The 20627-nt window shown below is 44.0% G+C and overlaps 1 protein-coding gene across 2 annotated transcripts; it reads left to right on the top strand.

Annotated features, from left to right (window-relative positions):
• The first annotated feature begins 711 nt into the window (after positions 1–711).
• On the top strand, positions 712–14950 carry MIX23 (mitochondrial matrix import factor 23). Of its 2 annotated transcripts, none has more exons than XM_060763369.2 (5): positions 712–818; positions 4847–4972; positions 7699–7845; positions 12414–12473; positions 14688–14950. In XM_060763369.2, exons 1-5 carry the CDS (start codon positions 768–770, stop codon positions 14736–14738), a joined length of 435 nt encoding a protein of 144 aa, XP_060619352.1. In that variant the 5' UTR covers positions 712–767; the 3' UTR covers positions 14739–14950. The 2 variants fall into 2 exon arrangements, with proteins under 2 accessions (XP_060619352.1, XP_060619351.1); XM_060763368.2 differs by having other exon boundaries at positions 12414–12481.
• Positions 14951–20627: the final 5677 nt, after the last annotated feature.

Raw genomic sequence — 20627 nt, 5'->3', positions numbered from 1 at the left:
GAGTGCCGCTCCTGTCAGCAACCTGGCTGCCGAGCGTTGGACCATTTGAAGCTTCCGATGGAATTTCCTCTCTTGTAGTTTGAAGCCATTTCTCCACGTCCTAGTCTCCAGGGCAGCATCATCATCATCATCATCATTTAATTACTTATTAATCACCCTCCATCCAAGATGCTCTAGATGATTTCCAAGCTAAAATGGTAAAGGATAAAAATACATACAGATATTGATAAAATTAAAGCAGAAAACAAGCTTGCTCCCTCCTCCCTGTGACTTCCTCTCATGTATTTATACATGGCTGTCATATCTCCTCTCAGCCTTCTCTATTTCAGGCTAAGCATGCCCAGCTCTTTAAGCCGCTCCTCATAGGGCTTGTTCTCCAGACCCTTAATCATTTTAGTCACCCTCCTCTGGACACATTCCTGCTAGTTGATGCCTGCGGCCACGCAAGTGCTCTACACTGACTATTTAGAACACTTTGAAGCCAGCTTCAAACTGCTTTGGCCTGACAAGAAATCCCCACAGCCACAGAAGCACATGAAAGCATGCCCTTAATGCGCCTCAGTGCCCTGTGGTTCACCCTCGAGGCCTGGAAAAGGCGGAAGTTGACACAAGTGACCTAAAGCTCAGTGGTGCCACCTCCTCCCGCCTATTTGCCTGCGCAGGCGCAGAAGCCGCAGCCTCGTCCTGCCTCAATTCAATCTCGAGGGGGGAGGAGCTACTCTTGCGCCGCCGCGCTCGCTGATTGGCTGTGGTTGTGACTCTCCAATATGGCGGCGCCCAACTCTCATCCAAACTGTGAGGACTTTGCTGAATTCCAGGTATGGCCCCGGAGGCTGTTTCTCCGGAGCGAGGAGGCCATAAGGACACGGGACAGGAGTCGGTGGCCTCTCCCGACCCCTGGATCGTGTAGTTCAAACATCCTAGAAGTATTAGAAGGGACTCCCGAAGGCCAGCCGAGCCAACCCCCTTCTTGCCAGGCAGGGAGGCACAAGCCACATCCGCCCCACAGATGTCCAGGCCCTTTCTACACTGCTCTATAGCCAGAATAGCAAAGCAGATAATCCACATTATCGGCTTTGAACTGGATTATCTGAGTCTACACTGCTAGATAATCCAGTTCAAACCAGATAATCTTCAATGTATTGTCGAAGGCTTTCATGGCTGGAATCACTGGGTTGTTGTAGGTTTTTTTGGGCTGTATGGCCATAGTCTAGAGGCATTCTCTCCTACCTTTTGGTAGAAGCATTGGCAACAGTAATCCACGCAACAGTCATCACAAGATTGGACTATTGCAACGCCTTCCGTAGTCAACAACCCAGAAGATTGGATGGTCCAAAATGCAGCGGCCAGGCTGCTAGCAGGATCATCTGTAAGATCCCATATTACACCAATTCTGCAACAAACTGCATTGGCTACCAATAGAACATCGGATCTCGTACAAGATACTGATCCTGACATTTAGAGCTCAAAATGGCCAAGGACCTTTATATCTTAGGGACCGCCTCATTCCTTTTCCCCATCAATGGTCACCTCGATCCACCCAGGAAAATCTCCTATACGTACCGGGCCCTAGGGAGGCACATTTGGAAGCTACAAGGCGTAGAGCTTTTTCGACCTATGCTCCAATTCTGTGGAACTCATTGCCTCCATACATTAGAGCAATGTCGGAGTTGCGACCTTATGTAAAGGCACTCAAGACTTGGCTGTTTGGTTGTGCATTTGAGTAATCAGATCTAATTTGCCAAATAGTCACTGTTGAATGCTTTTATGTTGAATGTTTTAATATTGTGTAAATGCTATTTTAGATTGTAAGTCACTCGGAGCACCTTGGTGGAGAGCGACTAATTAAGAAATAAAGTGAAGTGAATATCAAGGTGAAAATCCCACAATATCTGCTTTGAATTGAGGAGATCCCATCTGAACATGAGGAAGAACTTCCTGAGTGTGAGAGCCGTTCAGCAGTGGAACTCTCTGCCCCGGAGTGTGGTGGAGGCTCCTTCTTTGGAAGCTTTTAAACAGAGGCTGGATGGCCATCTGTCAGGGGTGATTTGAATGCAATATTCCTGCTTCTTGGCAGGGGGTTGGACTGGATGGCCCATGAGGTCTCTTCCAACTCTTTGATTCTATTATTCTATCTGAGTCCGCACTGCCATATGTCCCACTTCAAAGCAGATAATGTGGTCTTTTTTTCAGCTGTGTGGAAGGCATTCTCTCCTGACGTTTCGCCTGCATCTATGGCAAGCATCCTCAGAGGTAGTGGGGTCTGTTGGAACTAGGAAAAGGGGTTTATATATCTGTGGAATGACCAGGGTGAGACAAAGGACTCTTGTCTGCTGGAGCTGGGTGTGAATGTTTCAACTGATCACCTTGATTAGCATATAATGGCCTGATAGTGCCTGGAGCCAACTTTTGTTGAGAGGTGATGAGATGTCCTTGTTTGTTTCCTCTCTGTTGTTGTGCTGTTGCAATTTTAGAGTTTTTTAAATACTATATAACATTATTGTGTATTGAACCCATGAGGTCTATGGCAAGCATCCTCAGAGGTAGTGAGGTCTGTTGGAACTAGGAAAAAGGGTTTATATACCTGTGGAACTGTGGTGCTGGAGGAAAGTACTGAGAGTGCCTTGGACTGCGAGAAGATCCAACCAGTCCATCCTCCAGGAAATAAAATCGGACTGCTTATTGGAGGGAAGGGTATTAGAGGCCAAGATAAAGTACTTTGGCCACATCATGAGGAGACAGCAAAGCCTAGAGAAGACAATGATGCTGGGGAAGGTGGAAGGTAAAAGGAAAAGGGGCTGACCAAGGGCAAGATGGATGGATGGCATCCTTGAAGTGACTGGACTGACTTTGAAGGAGCTGGGGGTGGTGACGGCCGACAGGGAGCTCTGGTGTGGGCTGGTCCATGAGGTCACAAAGAGTCGGAGACGACTGAACGAATGAACAACATACCTGTGGAAACCATGAAAATGAACAAAATCTGGCCACCAGTATTAAAAAAAACTCTAAAATTGCAACAGCACAACAGAGAGGAAACAAACAAGGACATCTCATCACCTCTCAACAAAAGTTGGCTCCAGGCACTATCAGGCCATTATATGCTAATCAAGATGATCAGTTGAAACATTCACACCCAGCTCCAGCAGACAAGAGTTCTTTGTCTCACCCTGGTCAATCCACAGGTATATAAACCCTTTTCCTAGTTCCAACAGACCTCACAACCTCTGAGGATGCTTGCCATAGATGCAGGCGAAACGTCAGGAGAGAATGCCTCTAGACCAGTGGTTCTCAACCTGGGGTCCACAGATGTTTTTGGCCTACAACACCCAGAAATCCCAGCCAGTTTACCAGCTGTTAGGATTTCTGGGAGTTGAAGGCCAAAAACATCTGGGGACCCCAGGTTGAGAACCACTGCTCTAGACCATGGTCATATAGCCCGAAAAAACCTACAACAACCCAGATAATCTTCCTTCCACATCTGGAATATTGTGTCCAGTTCTGGGCACCACAATTGAAGAGAGATATTGACACGCTTGAATGTATCCAGAGGAGGGCGACTCAAATGATCAAGGGTCTGGAGAACAAGCCCTATGAAGAGCGGCTTAAAGAGCTGGGCATGTTCTCAAGGCTGAGAGGAGACATGATAGCCATGTATAAATATGTGAGAGGAAGCCACAGGGAGGAGGGAGCAAACTTGTTTTCTGCTTCTCAGGAGACCAGGATGCAGAACAATGGCTTCAAACTACAAGAAAGGAGATTCCATCTGAACACGAGGAAGAACTTCCTGACTGTGAGAGCCGTTCAGCAGTGGAACTCTCTGTCCTGGAGTGTGGTGGAGGCTCCTTCTTTGGAAGCTTTTAAACAGAGGCTGGATGGCCATCTGTTGGGGGTGCTTTGAATGCAGTTTTCCTGCTTCTTGGCAGGAGGTTGGACTGGATGGCCCACGAGGTCTCTTCCAACTCTATGATCAGATACAAGATTATATGGCAGTGTAGAAGGGGCCTCGGCCTCTGCTCCAGAGAAGGAGCATTCCGATACATTCAGTCATTTTACACAGATTGAGACACTTCTCCCAGGGCCCTTCCACTCAGCCATGTAACCCAGAATATCAAGGCAGATAATCCACAATATCTGCTTTGACCTGGGTTATCTGAGGGCCCTTCCTCACAACTGAATAAAACCCCACATTATCTGCTTTGTACTGGGTTATATTGCAGTGTGGACTCAGATAACATAGTTCAGAGCAGATATTGTGGGATTTTCTGCCTTGATGTTCTGGGATATAGGCCTGTGTCGAAGGGCCCTGAGTCCACACTGCCATATAAACCAGTACAAAGCAGATAATATGGGATTTTATACAAGAAAGGGGCCCCAGAATGTCAAGGCAGAAAATCCCACAATATTGTCTAAGAATTGAGGCCCCTTCTACACTGCTGTTTAAAATCCCACATTTTCTAATTTGAACTGGATTATATGGCAGTGTAGACGCAGATATTTCAATTCAAAGCAGATATTTTGGATTACCTGTGTATCTTTGGATAGCATAGGGAAGAGTTTACACTCCTGTGGCGTTTGTTTTGCTGTTCAGAAGATTTGACCTCACTTTCTGTTCCTGTGCCAATTGGAACTTGAAAATTTGGCTTGTTGTGGAAAAAAGGTTTGGTGAAAAAGCTTCAGTGGAGACACCTTTTCTCCATGATAACTCTTTCAGGAGTGAATTGCCCTTTTGAGGGACACATTTCTCTGACTTCCTGTTGTCTCAGCCTGTTCTTAACTATGAGTCATTTGTAAGTTAGATGTGTGTAACTCAGACTGTTAAAAATCTGTTATTATTTTATCTCTACAGGAATTGCTCAGAGTGATGAGAACAATTGATGACAGAATAGTCCATGAGTTAAATACTACAGTTCCAACATTATCTTTTGTAGGAAAAATTGATGCTCGCCAAACTTGTAAAGAGCTTCACCAGTCGGTAAATATCTCTGTTGTTCTTCTCTCATATAGGCCCCTTTTAAAATATATGTTATCAGGCCGTAACTGACATGTCAAAAAGTAATGATGAACATAATTGACTGATATCATTTCAATGTTCTTATGCTCATTCTGTCTTATATTATATCCCTTAAAAGATAAGTTCTTATACACGTTTTATGCTTCGGAGATAGTTTCTGTGAACTTGAGGTATATGTTACATTGTCCTAAGCGCTGTTTGCAATAATAGTTAAGAGGTTGGGGATTATGCGTGCAAATTTCAGCCACAATAAACAAAATCCACAGGGGCAGGATGAGGAATACAGCTGTACATGTGAAAAAAAACTGGGATTATTGTTAATTATATCTGAACATGAGCCAGCAATTTATTTATTTATCGTGTCAGGGGCAGACCAAACAGTTGCGTTGCATTTTTAACAAACAAACAAACAAAACACAAAGTTTGCAAGCTTGGTAGTTTATTTATTTATCGTGTCATCAGCAACCATACCATTGTATTACATTTCTAACAGAACAAAACAAGCAAACAGATAAAAAAAAGCACACATTTTTCAAATTTGGTAGTTGATTAAATGTCCTTTGACCAGTATCTGGCCACTTGGAGCGCCTCTGGTGTTACTATAAGAAGGTCCTCCATTGTGCATGTAGCAGGGCTCAGATTGCATTGCAGCAGGTGGTCAGTGGTTTGCTTTTCTCCACACTTGCATGTCGTGGATTCAACTTTGTAGCCCTATTTCTTAAGATTGGCTCCGCATCTCTTGGTGCCAGAGCGCAGTCTGTTCAGCGCCTTCCAAGTCGCCCAGTCTTCTGTGTGCCCAGGGGGGAGTCTCTCATCTGGTATTAGCCATTGATTGAGGTAATAATAATAATAATAATATTAAAAATAAAAAACCTTTATTTATACCCTGCTAACATTTCCCGAAGGACTCGGTGCGGCTTACAAGAGGCCGAGGCCCAACACATCAATAAAACAACAACATAACAAATACAACAATAAACTCATAAAACAAGCAATAAACATTAAAACAATAGCAATAAACATTAGACAATAACACCACGACGCATTTAAAACTAAGGCCAGGCCAAATGTAATGATTAAAAATTTAAAAATGCTGAGCATGACAGGTGAGATGGATAGGTTTTTGGAGATAGGTGCGGTGTGCAGACAATCTTAAATCTCTAGTAAAGTGCATTTGGGACATGATACTAGGAGATTCCTATTCTGGGAAGGCACACTGTAACAACCACGTCTTCAAACTCTTCCTTAAGACTGCCAATGTTGGGGCTTATCTGATGTCCTTGGGGAGAGAGTTCCAGAGTCAGGGGGCCACCACGGAGAAGGCCCTGTCCCTCGTCCCCACTAATAACGCTTGCGACGCAGGTGGGATCGTGAGCAGGGCCTCTCCAGATGATCAGAGAGATCATGTGGAGATACGGTCACGCAGGTAGGCTGTTCTGGGTTTGAGCCTGACACTTTTGGACTCTCCAGCGAGTGTCTCTGTAGATCTTAGAAAACTATGTCTTGATTTAAGTCGTTGACATGCTGGCTGATACCCAAACAGGGGATGAGCTAGAGATGTCACTGCCTTGGTCTTTCACTATTGGCTGCTACTTCCTGGCAGATGTCAGGTGGTGCAATACTGGCTAAACAGTGTAATTTCTCCAGTGGTGTATGGTGCAGACACCCCATGATAATGCGGCATGTTTCATTAAGAGCCACTTCTACTGTTTAGCATGGTGAGATGTGATCCACACTGGGCATGCATACTCAGCCAGCAACGTGATGCTGCAACAAAAAAGGCAAATGCTATCTCAGCCTGCATTAGTAGAAGCATAGTTTCCATGTATACCCATGTATAAATATGTGAGAGGAAGCCACAGGGAGGAGAGAGCAAGCTTGTTTTCTGCTTCCTTGGAGACTAGGACACGAAACAATGGCTTCAAACTACAAGAAAGGAGATTCCATCTGAACATGAGGAAGAACTTCCTGACTGTAAGAGCCGTTCAGCAGTGGAACTCTCTGCCCTGGAGTGTGGTGGAGCCTCCTTCTTTGGAAACTTTTAAACAGAGGCTGGATGGCCATCTGTCAGGGGTGATTTGAATGCAATATTCGTGCTTCTTGGCAGGGGATTGGACTGGATGGCCCATGAGGTCTCTTCCAACTCTTTGATTCTGTGATTCTATGAAAAACACAGCTGACGTAAAGCCCCAAACAGTTCAATCAGGACTAAGTGTATTTTGTCATACTGTATTTGTTCATTTATTTGTTCACTGGCTGTTGATTGCAAAGGTAGCTTATTAGGAGTGTTTGACACAGTAGCCTTTTGCTTTGCAGACCTCCCTTATCAATTTCCATAGTACATTTATAATAATTAACTGTAAATCCTGAGGTATCAGAAATAGCAGTATGTCTGAAGCCACCCGTTCATCCTCTTACAGAAAGTGAACAGAGTGCTATTTTTTTCTTCCATTTCCATTTGAGGTTCATGCTACCAACATCATTCTCTTGGTCTTCATTTTAAATATATATATATATTTATTATTTCTCTCAGTCTTTAAAGTGCTACAAAATCTCTTCAGCATTCATAGTCTGTGAATTGGATTTTAAGTCCAATTCACCTTTAACTATTCTTTTATTTTAATGAATTTCTAATTTGATTGCATTGTTTACATATTTTTGTGTGTTCTTTATCATTATTTCTTTAGCTGTCAGAGGCTCATGAAAGTAGAGACAGAATAATCAAAAGCTGTATTGCCCAAACATCTAATGTAGTAAAGACTTTGCAAGAAGAGAGGAAGAAATCTCTGGAGGACATAACCTTATTAAAAAGGCTCAGGAAAGAACAGACAAAGGTGAGTATCAGAGTTATATACTGAGTTTCTGTATTCTTATATGCAAAATAACTTTATATTATATACTAGCTGTACCCATCATACATTGCTGTGGCCAATCTTCCCTCCCTCTTTCTCTCCTTCCTTCCCTCCCTCCTCCCTCTTTCCTTCTCTCCTTCCTTCCTTCTCTACCTCTTTCCTTCCTTCATTTTCCTCTCTTTTTCTTTCTCACCTTTCTTCCTTCTCTACCTATTCTTGGACTGCAACTCCTAGCAGTCATCCTGATTGATTTATCTACCTACTATCTATCTCTATCTAATCTACGAGGGGTATTTTTAAAGTAAGGTCTGTTGGAACATAAGTACACAACGGAAGTTTATTTCAAAAAACTAAATTTATTTTCAGAAAGTACATACTTCACTCTATTTTTGACATAGTTGCCAAGTTTGTTCAAACACTTATCATACCTCTGAACCAATTTTAAAATACCCTCTTCATAAAAACTTGCCGCCACCAAATCGTCTGTAATCAAAGAAGGGCGACCAGAATGGTCCTCATCATGGACGTTGTCACGGCCATCTTTGAATTGTCGTACCCACTTACGCACTTTGCTTTCACTCATAATGGTATCACCATACACTTCACAAATTTGTCAATGTATTTCTGCAGCAGGCAGGTTCCTTGCTGACAAAAACAGTATCACTGAGCGAACCTCACATGCAGCGGGTGAGTTGATAGTCTTAAACATTTTTAAAGCACAGAACAGAACCGTACAGGTTAGCTACAGAGCGGAAACTGAGCACAGTTGTTCCCGAGGCATGCCGGTACACGACGCACGCGCTCATTGCGGTATGCGCGCGAACTACTAGTGTCTACAACAAAACGGACCTTACTTAAAAAATACCTCTCGTATATATCTTACCTAGATGGAGGATTGCTGGGAGTTGCAGTCCAGAAATAGGAAATTGGAAATATGCAGGGATTGAGATGCTCTCAAAGAAATCCAAGAAGAAAGCTTGCATCTTGGAAGCAGTGCATTTGGATCCTCCTTCTCTCCTAAAGTGCCGGGTCTAGGAGATGCTGGGAGCTGTAGTCCAGAAGAGAGTGTGGATATGTTTTTGTGTGTTTTGTTTGCCAGGGGAGTCGGTTTTGTGCATGCACTGTAGTGCCTTTTTGATTTTTTGGCTTTTAAGTCCCTTCCGCTGTGTTTTTCTGAGTGATGGTCACTCATTGGCCTAGTAGCTGCATTGTGTCTAAATTTTGTGTCAATTCGTTCAGTGTTTTTTGAGTTATGTTAAACCCACAAACCAACATTACCTTTTTTATTTATATAGATATATATGTGAAATAACATTCTAAGGGGGAAAGAAAACAAATACAAACCTTAGTTCATAGCCATGATAAAAAGATGTGATCATTATTCCAAGATGAGACAAATGGAGATCAGTTATTGCAAACCTATTTGTAACATCACATCCTTCTGTGGTTTAATAATTATTTGTTAGTGGCATCCTTTCTGCCACACTCCAGATTCTGGATAAATAACTGCGCCAAATACTGCCATTTAAATTGTTGACATAGTAAAGATTCCACAGGAAGGGAAGAAGAAATGTCTCGAGGATGTAGCATTATTTTTAAAAAGTCTCATGAAGGAGAACAAGCTAAAACCAATTGCCAACTATCTTGCTACATATAAAAATTTGTGATAATTTCTATAGCAATCTCTCACAAGTTGCAGAAAATAATATTAATTAGGCCCTATGAGAATTAATATCTTCAACTTCTGGAATCTTTTTGGAATGTCAACGCACCCAAATACCTGGGAGTCACTCTGGATCGTGCTCTTACCTACAAGCACTGCCTGAACATCAAGCAAAAGTGGGTGCTAGAAACAATATCATACGAAAGTTGACTGGCACAACCTGGGAATCACAACCAGATACAGTGAAGACATCTGCCCTTGCGCTGTGCTACTCCGCTGCTGAGTATGCATGCCCAGTGTGGAACACATCTCACCACACTAAAACAGTGGATGTGCCTCTTAATGAGACATGCTGCATTATCACGGGGTGTCTGCGCCCTACACCACTGGAGAAATTACACTGCTTAGCCGGTATTGCACCACCTGACAGCCGCGGGGAAGTAGCAGCCAATAGTGAAAGGACCAAGGCAGAGACATTTCCAGCTCATCCCCTCTTTGGGTACCAGCCAGCACGTCAACAACTTAAATCTAGAAATAGTTTTCTAAGATCTACAGACACACTCGCTGGAACACCTCAGCAAGCGAGAGTCCAAAAGTGGCAGGCTCAAACCCAGAACCTCAACCAATGGCTGATACCAAATGAGAGACTCCCCCCTGGACACACAGAGGACTGGGCGACTTGGAAGGCGCCGAACAGACTGCGCTCTGGCACCACGAGATGCAGAGCCAACCTTAAGAAATGGGGCCACAAAGTGGAATCCTCGACATGCGAGTGTGGAGAGGAGCAAAACACTGACCACCCGCTGCAATGCAACCTGAGCCCTGCCACATGCACCATGGAGGACCTCCTTGCGGCAACACCAGAGGCACTCCAAGTGGCCAGATACTGGTCAAAGGACATTTAATCAACTACCAAACTCACAAATGTTGTATTGTGTCTGTTTGTTTGCTTTGTTCTGTTAGAAATGTAATATAATTGACTGGTTGCTCTGACACGACAAATAAATAAATCCAGAGAAAGAGGCTGCATCATGTTCTGAGACAGCAAGTTCCATCTTGATTGGATTAATATTGCTACTGAACATTTGTCAGTTTCATAAATTCCAAGTTCACAGGGAGAGTTAGAATTGGAAGATCTAGTTTGTCTTCTGCCTCCCTTAGTCAGGCTGTCATAATCAATTTCTTTTTTGAGACAGTGGTTTTGCTCTCAAAAGAACAGTGAGGAAAGTTTCTGTATGTACCAGTGGATCTCGGCTCATTCTGGAAGAGGGTGAGGTAGAGAGAAAACTCACCCATTCTGAGGAATAGAATCTATATAAATAAAAATGTAATGTTCGTTTGTGGGATTAACAGAACTCAAAAACCACTGGACGAATTGCCCCCAAATTTGGCAGCAAAACACATTCTAATCCGATCTATGTCTTTCAAAGAAAAAAACTTAAAAACTTAAAAACTCCCCAAAAAGAAAAATGCCTTACAGAGCATGCGCAAAAGCTCCTCTCCTCATTGCGCAAGAAGAATGAAGCACCAACCGTTGTGAGGGAAGAGAAGCCTCACCATGGAGTCCCTTTCCATGCAGGAAGGCAGAGTCCTTTTTCTTTTCTTTTGGGGAGGGATTGAGGAAAGGAAAGAGGGAAGGAAGGAGAAAGCCTGGCCCAACGGAGGGGTGAGGGCTTGGCGAAGCAAGCCCCGGCAGCAGCTGGAGCCACCTCAGCAGCTCCATGAGGCCCACGTGGCTACCAGGCAACTCTTCCCCCAAGACCAGAGGATTGCAAGGCAAGCCTTATTGCAGGAGCGGCTGTACACGCCCCCCCCCCCCCCCCCGGGTTGGGTGAAGGGAGGATGCGAACCATGAGAAGGCCAGCAACTCTCCCACTTGGGCTCCACATCCCCCCTTTCACCCCCCCCCCCCAAAGACTCTTAAAAACCCCTTACAAACTGTCCCAGAGGAAGGAGGGGGGAGGGGAAAGGAGAGAAGAAAGGAAGAAAAGGATTGGTGAAGAGAAGATTATGAATGGAAGGAAAGGTAGAAGGAAAGAAAGAGGAAGGAAGGGAAAGGAGGCAGGGATGGGAGAGGAGAGGAAGGGAAGAGGCAGGGAAGGAAGGAAGGAAGGAAGGAAGGAAGGAAGGAAGGAAGGAAGGAAGGAAGGAAGGAAGGAAGGAAGGAAGGAAGGGGGAAACTGGTGAAGGAAAGAGAAGAATATAGAATCAGAGAGTCCTAGAGTTGGGAGACACCTGGTGGGCCATCCAGGCCAACCCCATTCTGTGAAGAAGCAGGAAAGTCACATTCAAAGCTTCCCCAACAGATGGCCACCCAGCCTCTGTTTCAAAGAACCTTTTTTGAGTGTTTTGGCCAGCATGCATATAACTGAAAAGCCTTGCAGCTTCATTGGCTGCTTCTCATTACTTTATTTTCCATACCACCTTGCACCTTAATAGCCTGGCTTCTACTAGCCAACAGGAAACCTTTGGTGGGAGGAGTTCCCTAGATTGCTTCATGCCTGCAAATCCTCTGTTTTCTGAGGGCCACAGCAACGCGTGGCCGGGTACAGTTAGTATGTGATAAATCTGATGTTTATAAGTTGGGGATTGTGCGAAATTCATCGTCGTCGTCATGCTCTTTCAAGTTTGGTCGCCAGTGATATAATTAAATTGCACATTTGCATGAAAGGATTCCCTTACTGAGCGGTGGGTATAGGACAGGAAAATCCTTTGTAGTTAGAAGCAATCCTCTCATTATGTTTCACTTTTCAAGAAGAAGATTTCAGCTTTGACATGCCTTTGTCAGATAGGGAAGGATTTGTTCACCATTTCTCTGCTGTAAGATAAATCCATCTATCCTGCAAAATCTCTAAAACAGCTAATACTTTTTTCTTCTCTTCTGTAGTTGAAATTAATGCAATCAGAACTGAATGTTGAAGAAGTGGTAAACGATAGAAGCTGGAAGGTATGGAGGTACACTTCATTCAAGACTTTGCATCTGTCTGAATTTTTGTTGCAACACATTAAGATTACAATACTTTAGAAAAGATGGAGGGAAATCGAAGCAATATACTAATCCAAAATGAACTCAAATAGCAAGAAAATATTGGGTTGTTGTAGGTTTTTTCGGGCTATATGGCCATGTTCTAGAGGCATTCTCTCCTGACGTTTCACCTGCATCTATGGCAAGCATTCTCAGAGGTAGTGAGGTCTGTTGGAACTGGGAAAATGGGTTTATATATCTGTGGAATGACCAGGGTGGGACAGAGAACTCTTGTCTGTTGGAGTTAGGTGTGAATGTTTCAACTGACCATCTTGATTAGCATTTGATGGCCTGGCAGTGCCTGGGCAATCTTTTGTTGAGAGGTGATTTGATGTCCTTGTTTGTTTCTATTGTGGATTTCAATGGCTTCTCTGTGTAGTCTGACATGGTGGTTGTTAGAGTGGTCCAGCATTTCTGCCATTGAAATCCACAAGTATGTGGACAATTTCAGCAGAAAGGAGGAAACCATGAAAATGAACAAAATCTGGCTACCAGTATTAAAAAAAACTCTAAAATTATAACAGTAAATAAAGAAGAAAACTCAAACACAGGGGAACTCCAGACAAGAAACAATCAGGTACACCTAATCACCTCTCAACAAAGGAATTTCCCAGGCAGTAACAAGCCACACCTAAAAGCTGGCTACCAGTATTAAAAAAAAACCCTCTAAAACAACAACAGAAAAACAACAGAGAGGAAACAATCAGGGATATCTAATCACCTCTCAACAAAAGATTGCCCCAGGTACTGCCAGGCCATCAAATGCTAATCAAGGTTCTCAATTAATGTGAGAACACTTTCCTGCCTGTTTTGATTTGGAGTGTTTGGAAAAGTTATTCAGTTTGTTCTCTGTATCCATTGATTCTGCATTCACGAAGTCCACTATTCACAGTTTGGAAATATCCCTCCCTTTCCAGAAAAACTCCTTGATTTTGACATCTATATAAATAAAAATGTAATGTTCATTTGTGGGATTAACAGTACTCAAAAACCACTGGGGGAATTGACACCAAATTTGGACAACATACACCTAATAACCCAATGTATGTCCTTCACTCAAAAAAATTGAGTTTGTCATTTGGGAGTTGTAGTTGCTGGGATTTATAGTTCACCTACAATCAAAGAGCATTTTGAACTCCACCAATGATGGAATTGAAGCAATCTTGGCAGATAGGACTCCCATGACCAACAGAAAACAGTAGAAAGGTTTGGTGGGCATTGACCTTGAGTTTGGGAGTTGTAGTTCACCTACATCCAGATAGCGCTGTGGACTCAAACAGTGATGGATGTGGACCAAACATGGCACAAATACTCAATATGCCTAAATATGAACACAGATGGAGTTTGGGGGAAATAGACCTTGAGTTTCGGAGTTGTAGTTCCTGGGATTTATAGTTCACCTACAATCAAAGAGCATTCTGAACACCACCAATGACAGAATTGGGGCAAACTTCCCACACAGAACCCCCACGAGCAACAGAAAATACTTAAGGCCATCCAGTCCAACTCCCTTCACCAGGGCAAGAAAACGTAATCAAAGCCATAGATATAGATAGATAGATAGATAGATAGATAGACAGACAGACAGACAGACAGACAGACAGACAGATAGATAGATAGATAGATAGATAGAAGGTACACACACAGAGAGATATAGTATCATAGATTTGAAAGGGACCCTTAAAGAAGGACAATTATATGTTCCATGATCCAGAGTAGGCAAACCAAACAATCTCCACATCAACACTGACAAAGAAACAACAAGAAATACTGTTTACTCACAAGCATAAAGGAATTACATATATTACAAACCATCACTTTCTCATTACTTTATTTTCCAGATCATCAGACTGGGCCACAGCAATGTGTGGCAGGGGATGGCTAGTTTTATATATAGAGAACCATTTTGCAACACTATTGTATATAATGAGATGTGAGCATCTATGGAATTGGGTATCCAAGGGGAGGGGTGTAGTTCCTTTGGGGAAAATAATATGGGCTTTCTCTGAGCATGTAAATCAGTTTTATATGTAATCAAGTTTACCTCTAGGGTGAGCTACTCAGAAAGTTTTGATGAATAGGTGCTGTTACCGCACTAACTGTCCCTCTCTCTGTGTTTCTTATTTGATGTCTTAGGTATTTAATGAACGCTGCAGAGCTCATTATAAACCACCGAAGAGTCAATGATATAAGTGAGGGGAGAGTTTCCCCTGATAGTGGACTTCAGTCATGCCAATAAACTGGAGAAGAATCATGGAGCAAGCTGCAAGGGACCTTTGGAAAACATCTAAATCTGTGGGATTCAGTCTAATGAATGATTTTGCTAATTGGGATTTGTACAAAATTTGTACAAAAATGTCAGAAGGTTAAGAATTTTTTATTAAAAAAAATCAGAATTATTATTATTATTATTATTATTATTATTATCTTTATTTGTACCCCGCTAACATCTCCCGAAGGACTCGATGCGGCTTACAAAGGCCAAGGCCCTCAATAAAACAACAGCATAACAAATACAACAATAAAACTCATAAAGCAAACCAATAAACATTAAAGCAATAACAATAAAACGTTAAAAACAATACATCATGACACATTTAAAACTAGGGCCGGGCCAAGTGTAATGACTAAAATTAAAAGTGCTGGACATGACAGGTGAAATGTAAGGATTTTAGAGGTAGGTGCAATATGCAGGCAATCTTAAATCTCTAGTAAAGTGCTTTTGGGACATGATGCTGGGAGTTTCCTATTCTGGAAAGGCACACTGGAACAGCCACGTCTTCAAGCTCTTCCTAAAGACTGCCAACATTGGGGCTTGTCTGATGTCCTTGGGGAGAGTTCCAGTCGGGGGGCTACCACAGAGAAGGCCCTGTCCCTCGTCCCCACCAAACGTGCTTGCGACGCAGTTGGGATCATGAGCAGGGCCTCTCCAGATGAACGGAGGAATCGTGTGGGTTCATATACGGAGATGTGGTCATGCAGTTGGCGCACAAGTTTTAATTGTGCGAAGGCCCTCCCGGCCAAGCCCAACAACGCAATATAATAAATGAAATCAAAACACAAACAACATGATAAATTACATAAAACATAAGAATACAACAAATAATATAAAATTACAATAAAATTATTCATAGTGCAGAACAGTGAGTGGGCCGCATGTATAGAATAAAATACTAAGGCTAAAAACACGGGGTGAGACAGCGATGGAACAGATTGTTTGTGAGGGAGAAACTCTTCCAGAATGGGGTCGAAAAGGACCTTCGTACAGAAGGGGCAGAGGTATGCACTAATGACGGATGTTGAGGGATAACAGCAATATGAGATATGGTTAATCTCCAAAAGCACAGTGGAAGAGCCAAGTTTTGAGATTTTTCTTAAAACTTTCTAAAGAGGGGGCTCGCTTAATTTCACCGGGCAATGTATTATATAGTAGGGGAGCCACTGAGGCAAAGGCTTTCTCCCTTGTTCCAACAAGGCGGGCCTGATATAACGGTAGGGGTGAAAGGAGAGCCTCCCCCAAGGATCGGAGGGATCGGGCAGGTTCATGGAGATATAGTCACGAAGGTAGGTGGGTCCCAAACCATTTAGGGCTTTATAGGTTTGTTGTTTGTTTTTTGTCATGTCAGGAGCGACTTGAGAAACTGCAAGTCGCTTCTGGTGTGAGAGAATTGGCCGTCTGCAAGGACGTTGCCCAGGGGACGCCCGGATGATTTGATGTTTTATCATCCTTGTGGGAGGCTTCTCTCCTGTCCCCGCATGAGGAGCTGGAGTTGATAGAGGGAGCTCATCCACCACTCCCCGGATTCGAACCTGCGACCTGTCGGTCTTCAGTCATAGAATCAAAGAGTTGGAAGAAACCTCATGGGCCATCCAGTCCAACCCCCTGCCAAGAAGCAGGAATATTGCATTCAAATCACCCCTGACAAATGGCCATCCAGCCTCTGCTTAAAAGCTTCCAAAGAAGGAGCCTCCACCACATTCCGGGGCAGAGAGTTCCACTGCTGAACGGCTCTCACAGTCAGGAAGTTCTTCCTAATGTTCAGATGGAATCTCCTCTCTTGTAGTTTGAAGCCATTGTTCCGCGTCCTAGTCTCCAAGGAAGCAGAAAACAAGCTTGCTCCCTCCTCCCTGTGGCTTCCTCTCACATATTTATACATGGCTATCATATCTCCTCTCAGCCTTCTCTTCTTCAGGCTAAACATGCCCAGTTCCCTAAGCCGCTCCTCATAGGGCTTGTTCTCCAGACCCTTGATCATTTTAGTCGCCCTCCTCTGGACACATTCCAGCCAGCACAGGGGTTTAACCCACTGCGCCACCGAGAGCTCCTTTATAGGTGATGACCTGTACCTTGAATTGGGACCGGAAAATAAACATCAGTCAATGGAGCTTAAACAGTGGGTTGACCGCTCCCTGTAATTCGCCCCATTATTAATCTGGCCGCCGAACATTGGACAAGTTGTAGTTTCCGGACCGTCTTCAAGGGTAGCCCCACGTAGAGTGCATTGCAGTAATCCAATCTAGAGGTAACTATGGCATGGATGGTTCACAAAGAATCATAGAATGGGAAGTGACAATAACCATCCAGTCCAACCCCCTTCCATGCAATCAAAGCACCTCCAACAGATGGCCATCTAGCCTTTGCTTAACCACCAGTGAAGACCATGCTCAGAGGCAGCCTATTCCACTGTCAAACAGCTCTTACCACCCACTGTCAAACAGTTATTCCAAATATTGAGATGGAATCTTTTTATCTGCAGTTTGAATCCATTGTTCCATTTCCTAGTCTCCAGCGCAGCAGAAAAAACAAACTTGGCCCATCCTCAATGTGTCACCCTTTCAAATGTTCGCTCTCAGCCTTCTTTTCCCCAAGCTTAAATATATTCAGCTCCCTCAGATGTTCCTCATCAGGCTCGGCCTCCAGACCTTTGACCATTTTGGTCTCCCTTCTCTGGACATCTTCCATCTTGCCAATATCCTTGAATTGTGGTGCCCAGAACTGGACACAGTATTGCAGATGAGGTCTGACCAAAGCAGAATAGAGTGGGACTATGACTTCCCTTAGTCTATTTATTTATTATTTATTTATTGCAGTTACTTATACCCCGCCCTTCTCACCCCCGAGGGGGGACTCAGGGCGGCTTACAAACAAAGGCACAAATTCGATGCCTGTCAAAATATACAGCATATATAAAACAGTATAAACATTTAGCAGCATTAAAACACATCACTACATAATATAATAAAAACAATTTCATGCACAGTGAAATTCAGAGTTCCGAAATGTCCATTCATTCCAACAATTCCTGCTCATCAATGGGTCCTTATTTTAGCTGCCAGAATGTCCAAAAGCTTGGTCCCAGATCCAGGTCTTCAGTTTTTTTCTGAACGACAGAAGGGAGGTCGCTGATCTGATCTCCCCGGGGAGTGAGTTCCATAGGTGAGGGGCCACCACCGAGAAGGCCCTGCTCCTCGTCCCCGCCAGCCTCGCTTGAGATAGAGGCGGGGTCGAGAGCAGGGCCTCCCCAGATGATCTTAAACTCCGAGGTGGGACGTAGAGGGAGATCCGTTCGGACAAATACACTGGGCCGGAACCGTATAGGGTTTTGTAGGTTAAAACCAGCACTTTGAATTGTGCTCGGAATTGGATCGGCAGCCAGTGGAGCTGATGTAGCAGGGCGGTGGTGTGCTCCCTGTACATCGCTCCAGTGAGCAATCTGGCTGCTTCTCGCTGGACTAATTGTAGTTTCCGAGCAGTCTTCAAAGGCAACCCCACATCTAGTTCAGGCCTATACAACTTGGTTGTTGTGAAAGGCCAATATTAAAAGGCCTTCTGTAAGCCATGTCTCTTCTTGGCTGCCTAGCAAAGAAGGGGGGCAGAGGAAGGACCTAGCCGCAAAGTGGGTGCCCAGCTCCTTCCATGGCATGCAGAGAAAACTTGTTGGCCATGGACCAAATTCTTGTGCAAGCCTAGTCGTTGCCACATCACACTTGACTTATGTTCAGTTTGTGGTCTACTAAGACCCCTGATCCTATGATCCCTTTCACATGCCAGGTGTCACCCATCCTATATCCATGAATTTCATTTTAAATCTACCGGTAATATAGATTTCATACATATAAAGGTAAAGCAGGGAGCAAAGGATATAAGATAGTCAAAGAATTACAAGAAAGGATACATTTTATTAAAGCAGTGTTTCTCAACCTGTGGGTCGGGACCCCTGGGGGGGTCGCGAGGGGGTATCAGAGGGGTTGCCAAAGACCATCAGAAAACACAGTATTTTCTGTTGGTAATGGGGGTTTTGTGTGGGAAATTTGGCCCAATTTTATTGTTGGTTGGGTTCAAGGTGCTCTTTGACTCTAGGTGAACTATACACCCCAGCAACCATAACACCCAGATGGTGAAGTCTATTTCCCCCAAACTCCACCAGTGTTCACATTTGGGCATATTGAGCATTCGTGCCAAGTTAGGTCCAGATCTATCATTGTTGGAGTCCACAGTGCTCTCTGGATGTAGGTGAACTACAACTCCCAAACTCAAGGTCAAAGCCCACCATACCCTTCCAGTATTTTCTGTTGGTCATGGAAGTTCTGTGTGCCAAGTTCAATTCCATCCTTGGTGGAGTTCAAAATGCTCCTGGATTGTAGGTGAACTATAAATCCCAACTGACAACATCAACCTCCCCCAACCCCACCAGTATTCAAATTTGGGTGCATCAGGTATTTGTGCCAAATTTGGTCCAGTGAATGAAAATACATCTAGCAAATCAGATATTTGCGTTACGATTTGTAACAGGAGTAAAATTACAGTTCTGAAGTGGCAACAAAAATAATGTTATGGTTATGGTTAAAAACTGTGTTGTGGTTAAAAACTGTTATGGTTAGGGGTCACCACAACATGAGAACTGTATTAAGGGGTCGGGGCATGAGGAAGGTTGAGAACCACTGTATTAAAGGGTTGGGAAACCATGTCCTCAGATGAGGTTTTCTGCTGCAGATCTGGTCCGCATGTGCGCTGATGCATATCTGCAGGTCTTGAAATAAAGCAAAAACAAAATACACTTCTGGGTTGTGGCTGCTGGCCTGTCCACTGATCTGCGTTATCTTTGTGCCGCAGGAGTCTTGTGGAGAAGGGGAAAAAATAATTTATTTTGTTGTCCTTTGTTGTTGTTCATTCGTTCAGTCGTCTCCGACTCTTCGTGACCTCACGGACCAGCCCACGCCAGAGCTCCCTGTCGGCCGTCACCACCCCCAGCTCCTTCAAGCTCAGTCCAGTCACTTCAAGGATGCCATCCATCCATCTTGCCCTTGGTCGGCCCCTCTTCCTTCTACCTTCCACTTTCCCCAGCGTAATTGTCTTCTCTAGGCTTTGCTGTCTCCTCATGATGTAGCCAAAGTACTTCAACTTTGTCTCTAGTATCCTTCCCTCCAGTGAGCAGTCGGGCTTTATTTCCTGGAGGATGGACTGGTTGGATCTTCTTGCAGTCCAAGGCACTCTCAGAACTTTCCTCCAACACCACAGCTCAAAAGCATCCATCTTCCTTCGCTCAGCCTTCCCTAAGGTCCAGCTCTCACATCCGTATGTGACTACAGGGAATACCATGGCTTTGACTATGCGGATCTTTGTTGCCAGTGTGATGTCTCTGCTCTTTACTATTTTATCGAGATTGGACATTGCTCTCCTCCCAAGAAGTAAGCGTCTTCTGATTTCCTGGCCACAGTCTGCATCTGCAGCAATCTTTGCACCTAGAAATACAAAGTCTGTCACGGCCTCCACATTTTCTCCCTCTATTTTCCAGTTATCAATCATTCTTGTTGCCATAATCTTGGTTTTTTTGACGTTTAGCTGCAACCCGGCTTTTGCGCTTTCTTCTTTCACCTTGATTAGAAGGCTCCTCAGCTCCTCCTCGCTTTCGGCCATCAGAGTGGTGTCATCTGCATATCTGAGGTTGTTAATGTTTCTTCCAGCAATTTTCACCCCAGCTTTGGTGTCCGTGGAGAACTATAATTCATCAGAGTATGGGGTACTGTGTTTGACAAGTACATTCTGTGGCGGGGCTTCGTAGGACAGATTTGCCG

Source organism: Anolis sagrei, chromosome 2 (assembly GCF_037176765.1).
Source record: "Anolis sagrei isolate rAnoSag1 chromosome 2, rAnoSag1.mat, whole genome shotgun sequence".
Classification (NCBI taxonomy): Eukaryota; Metazoa; Chordata; class Lepidosauria; order Squamata; family Dactyloidae; genus Anolis; species Anolis sagrei.
This window is presented reverse-complemented; position numbering and strand designations above follow the sequence as displayed.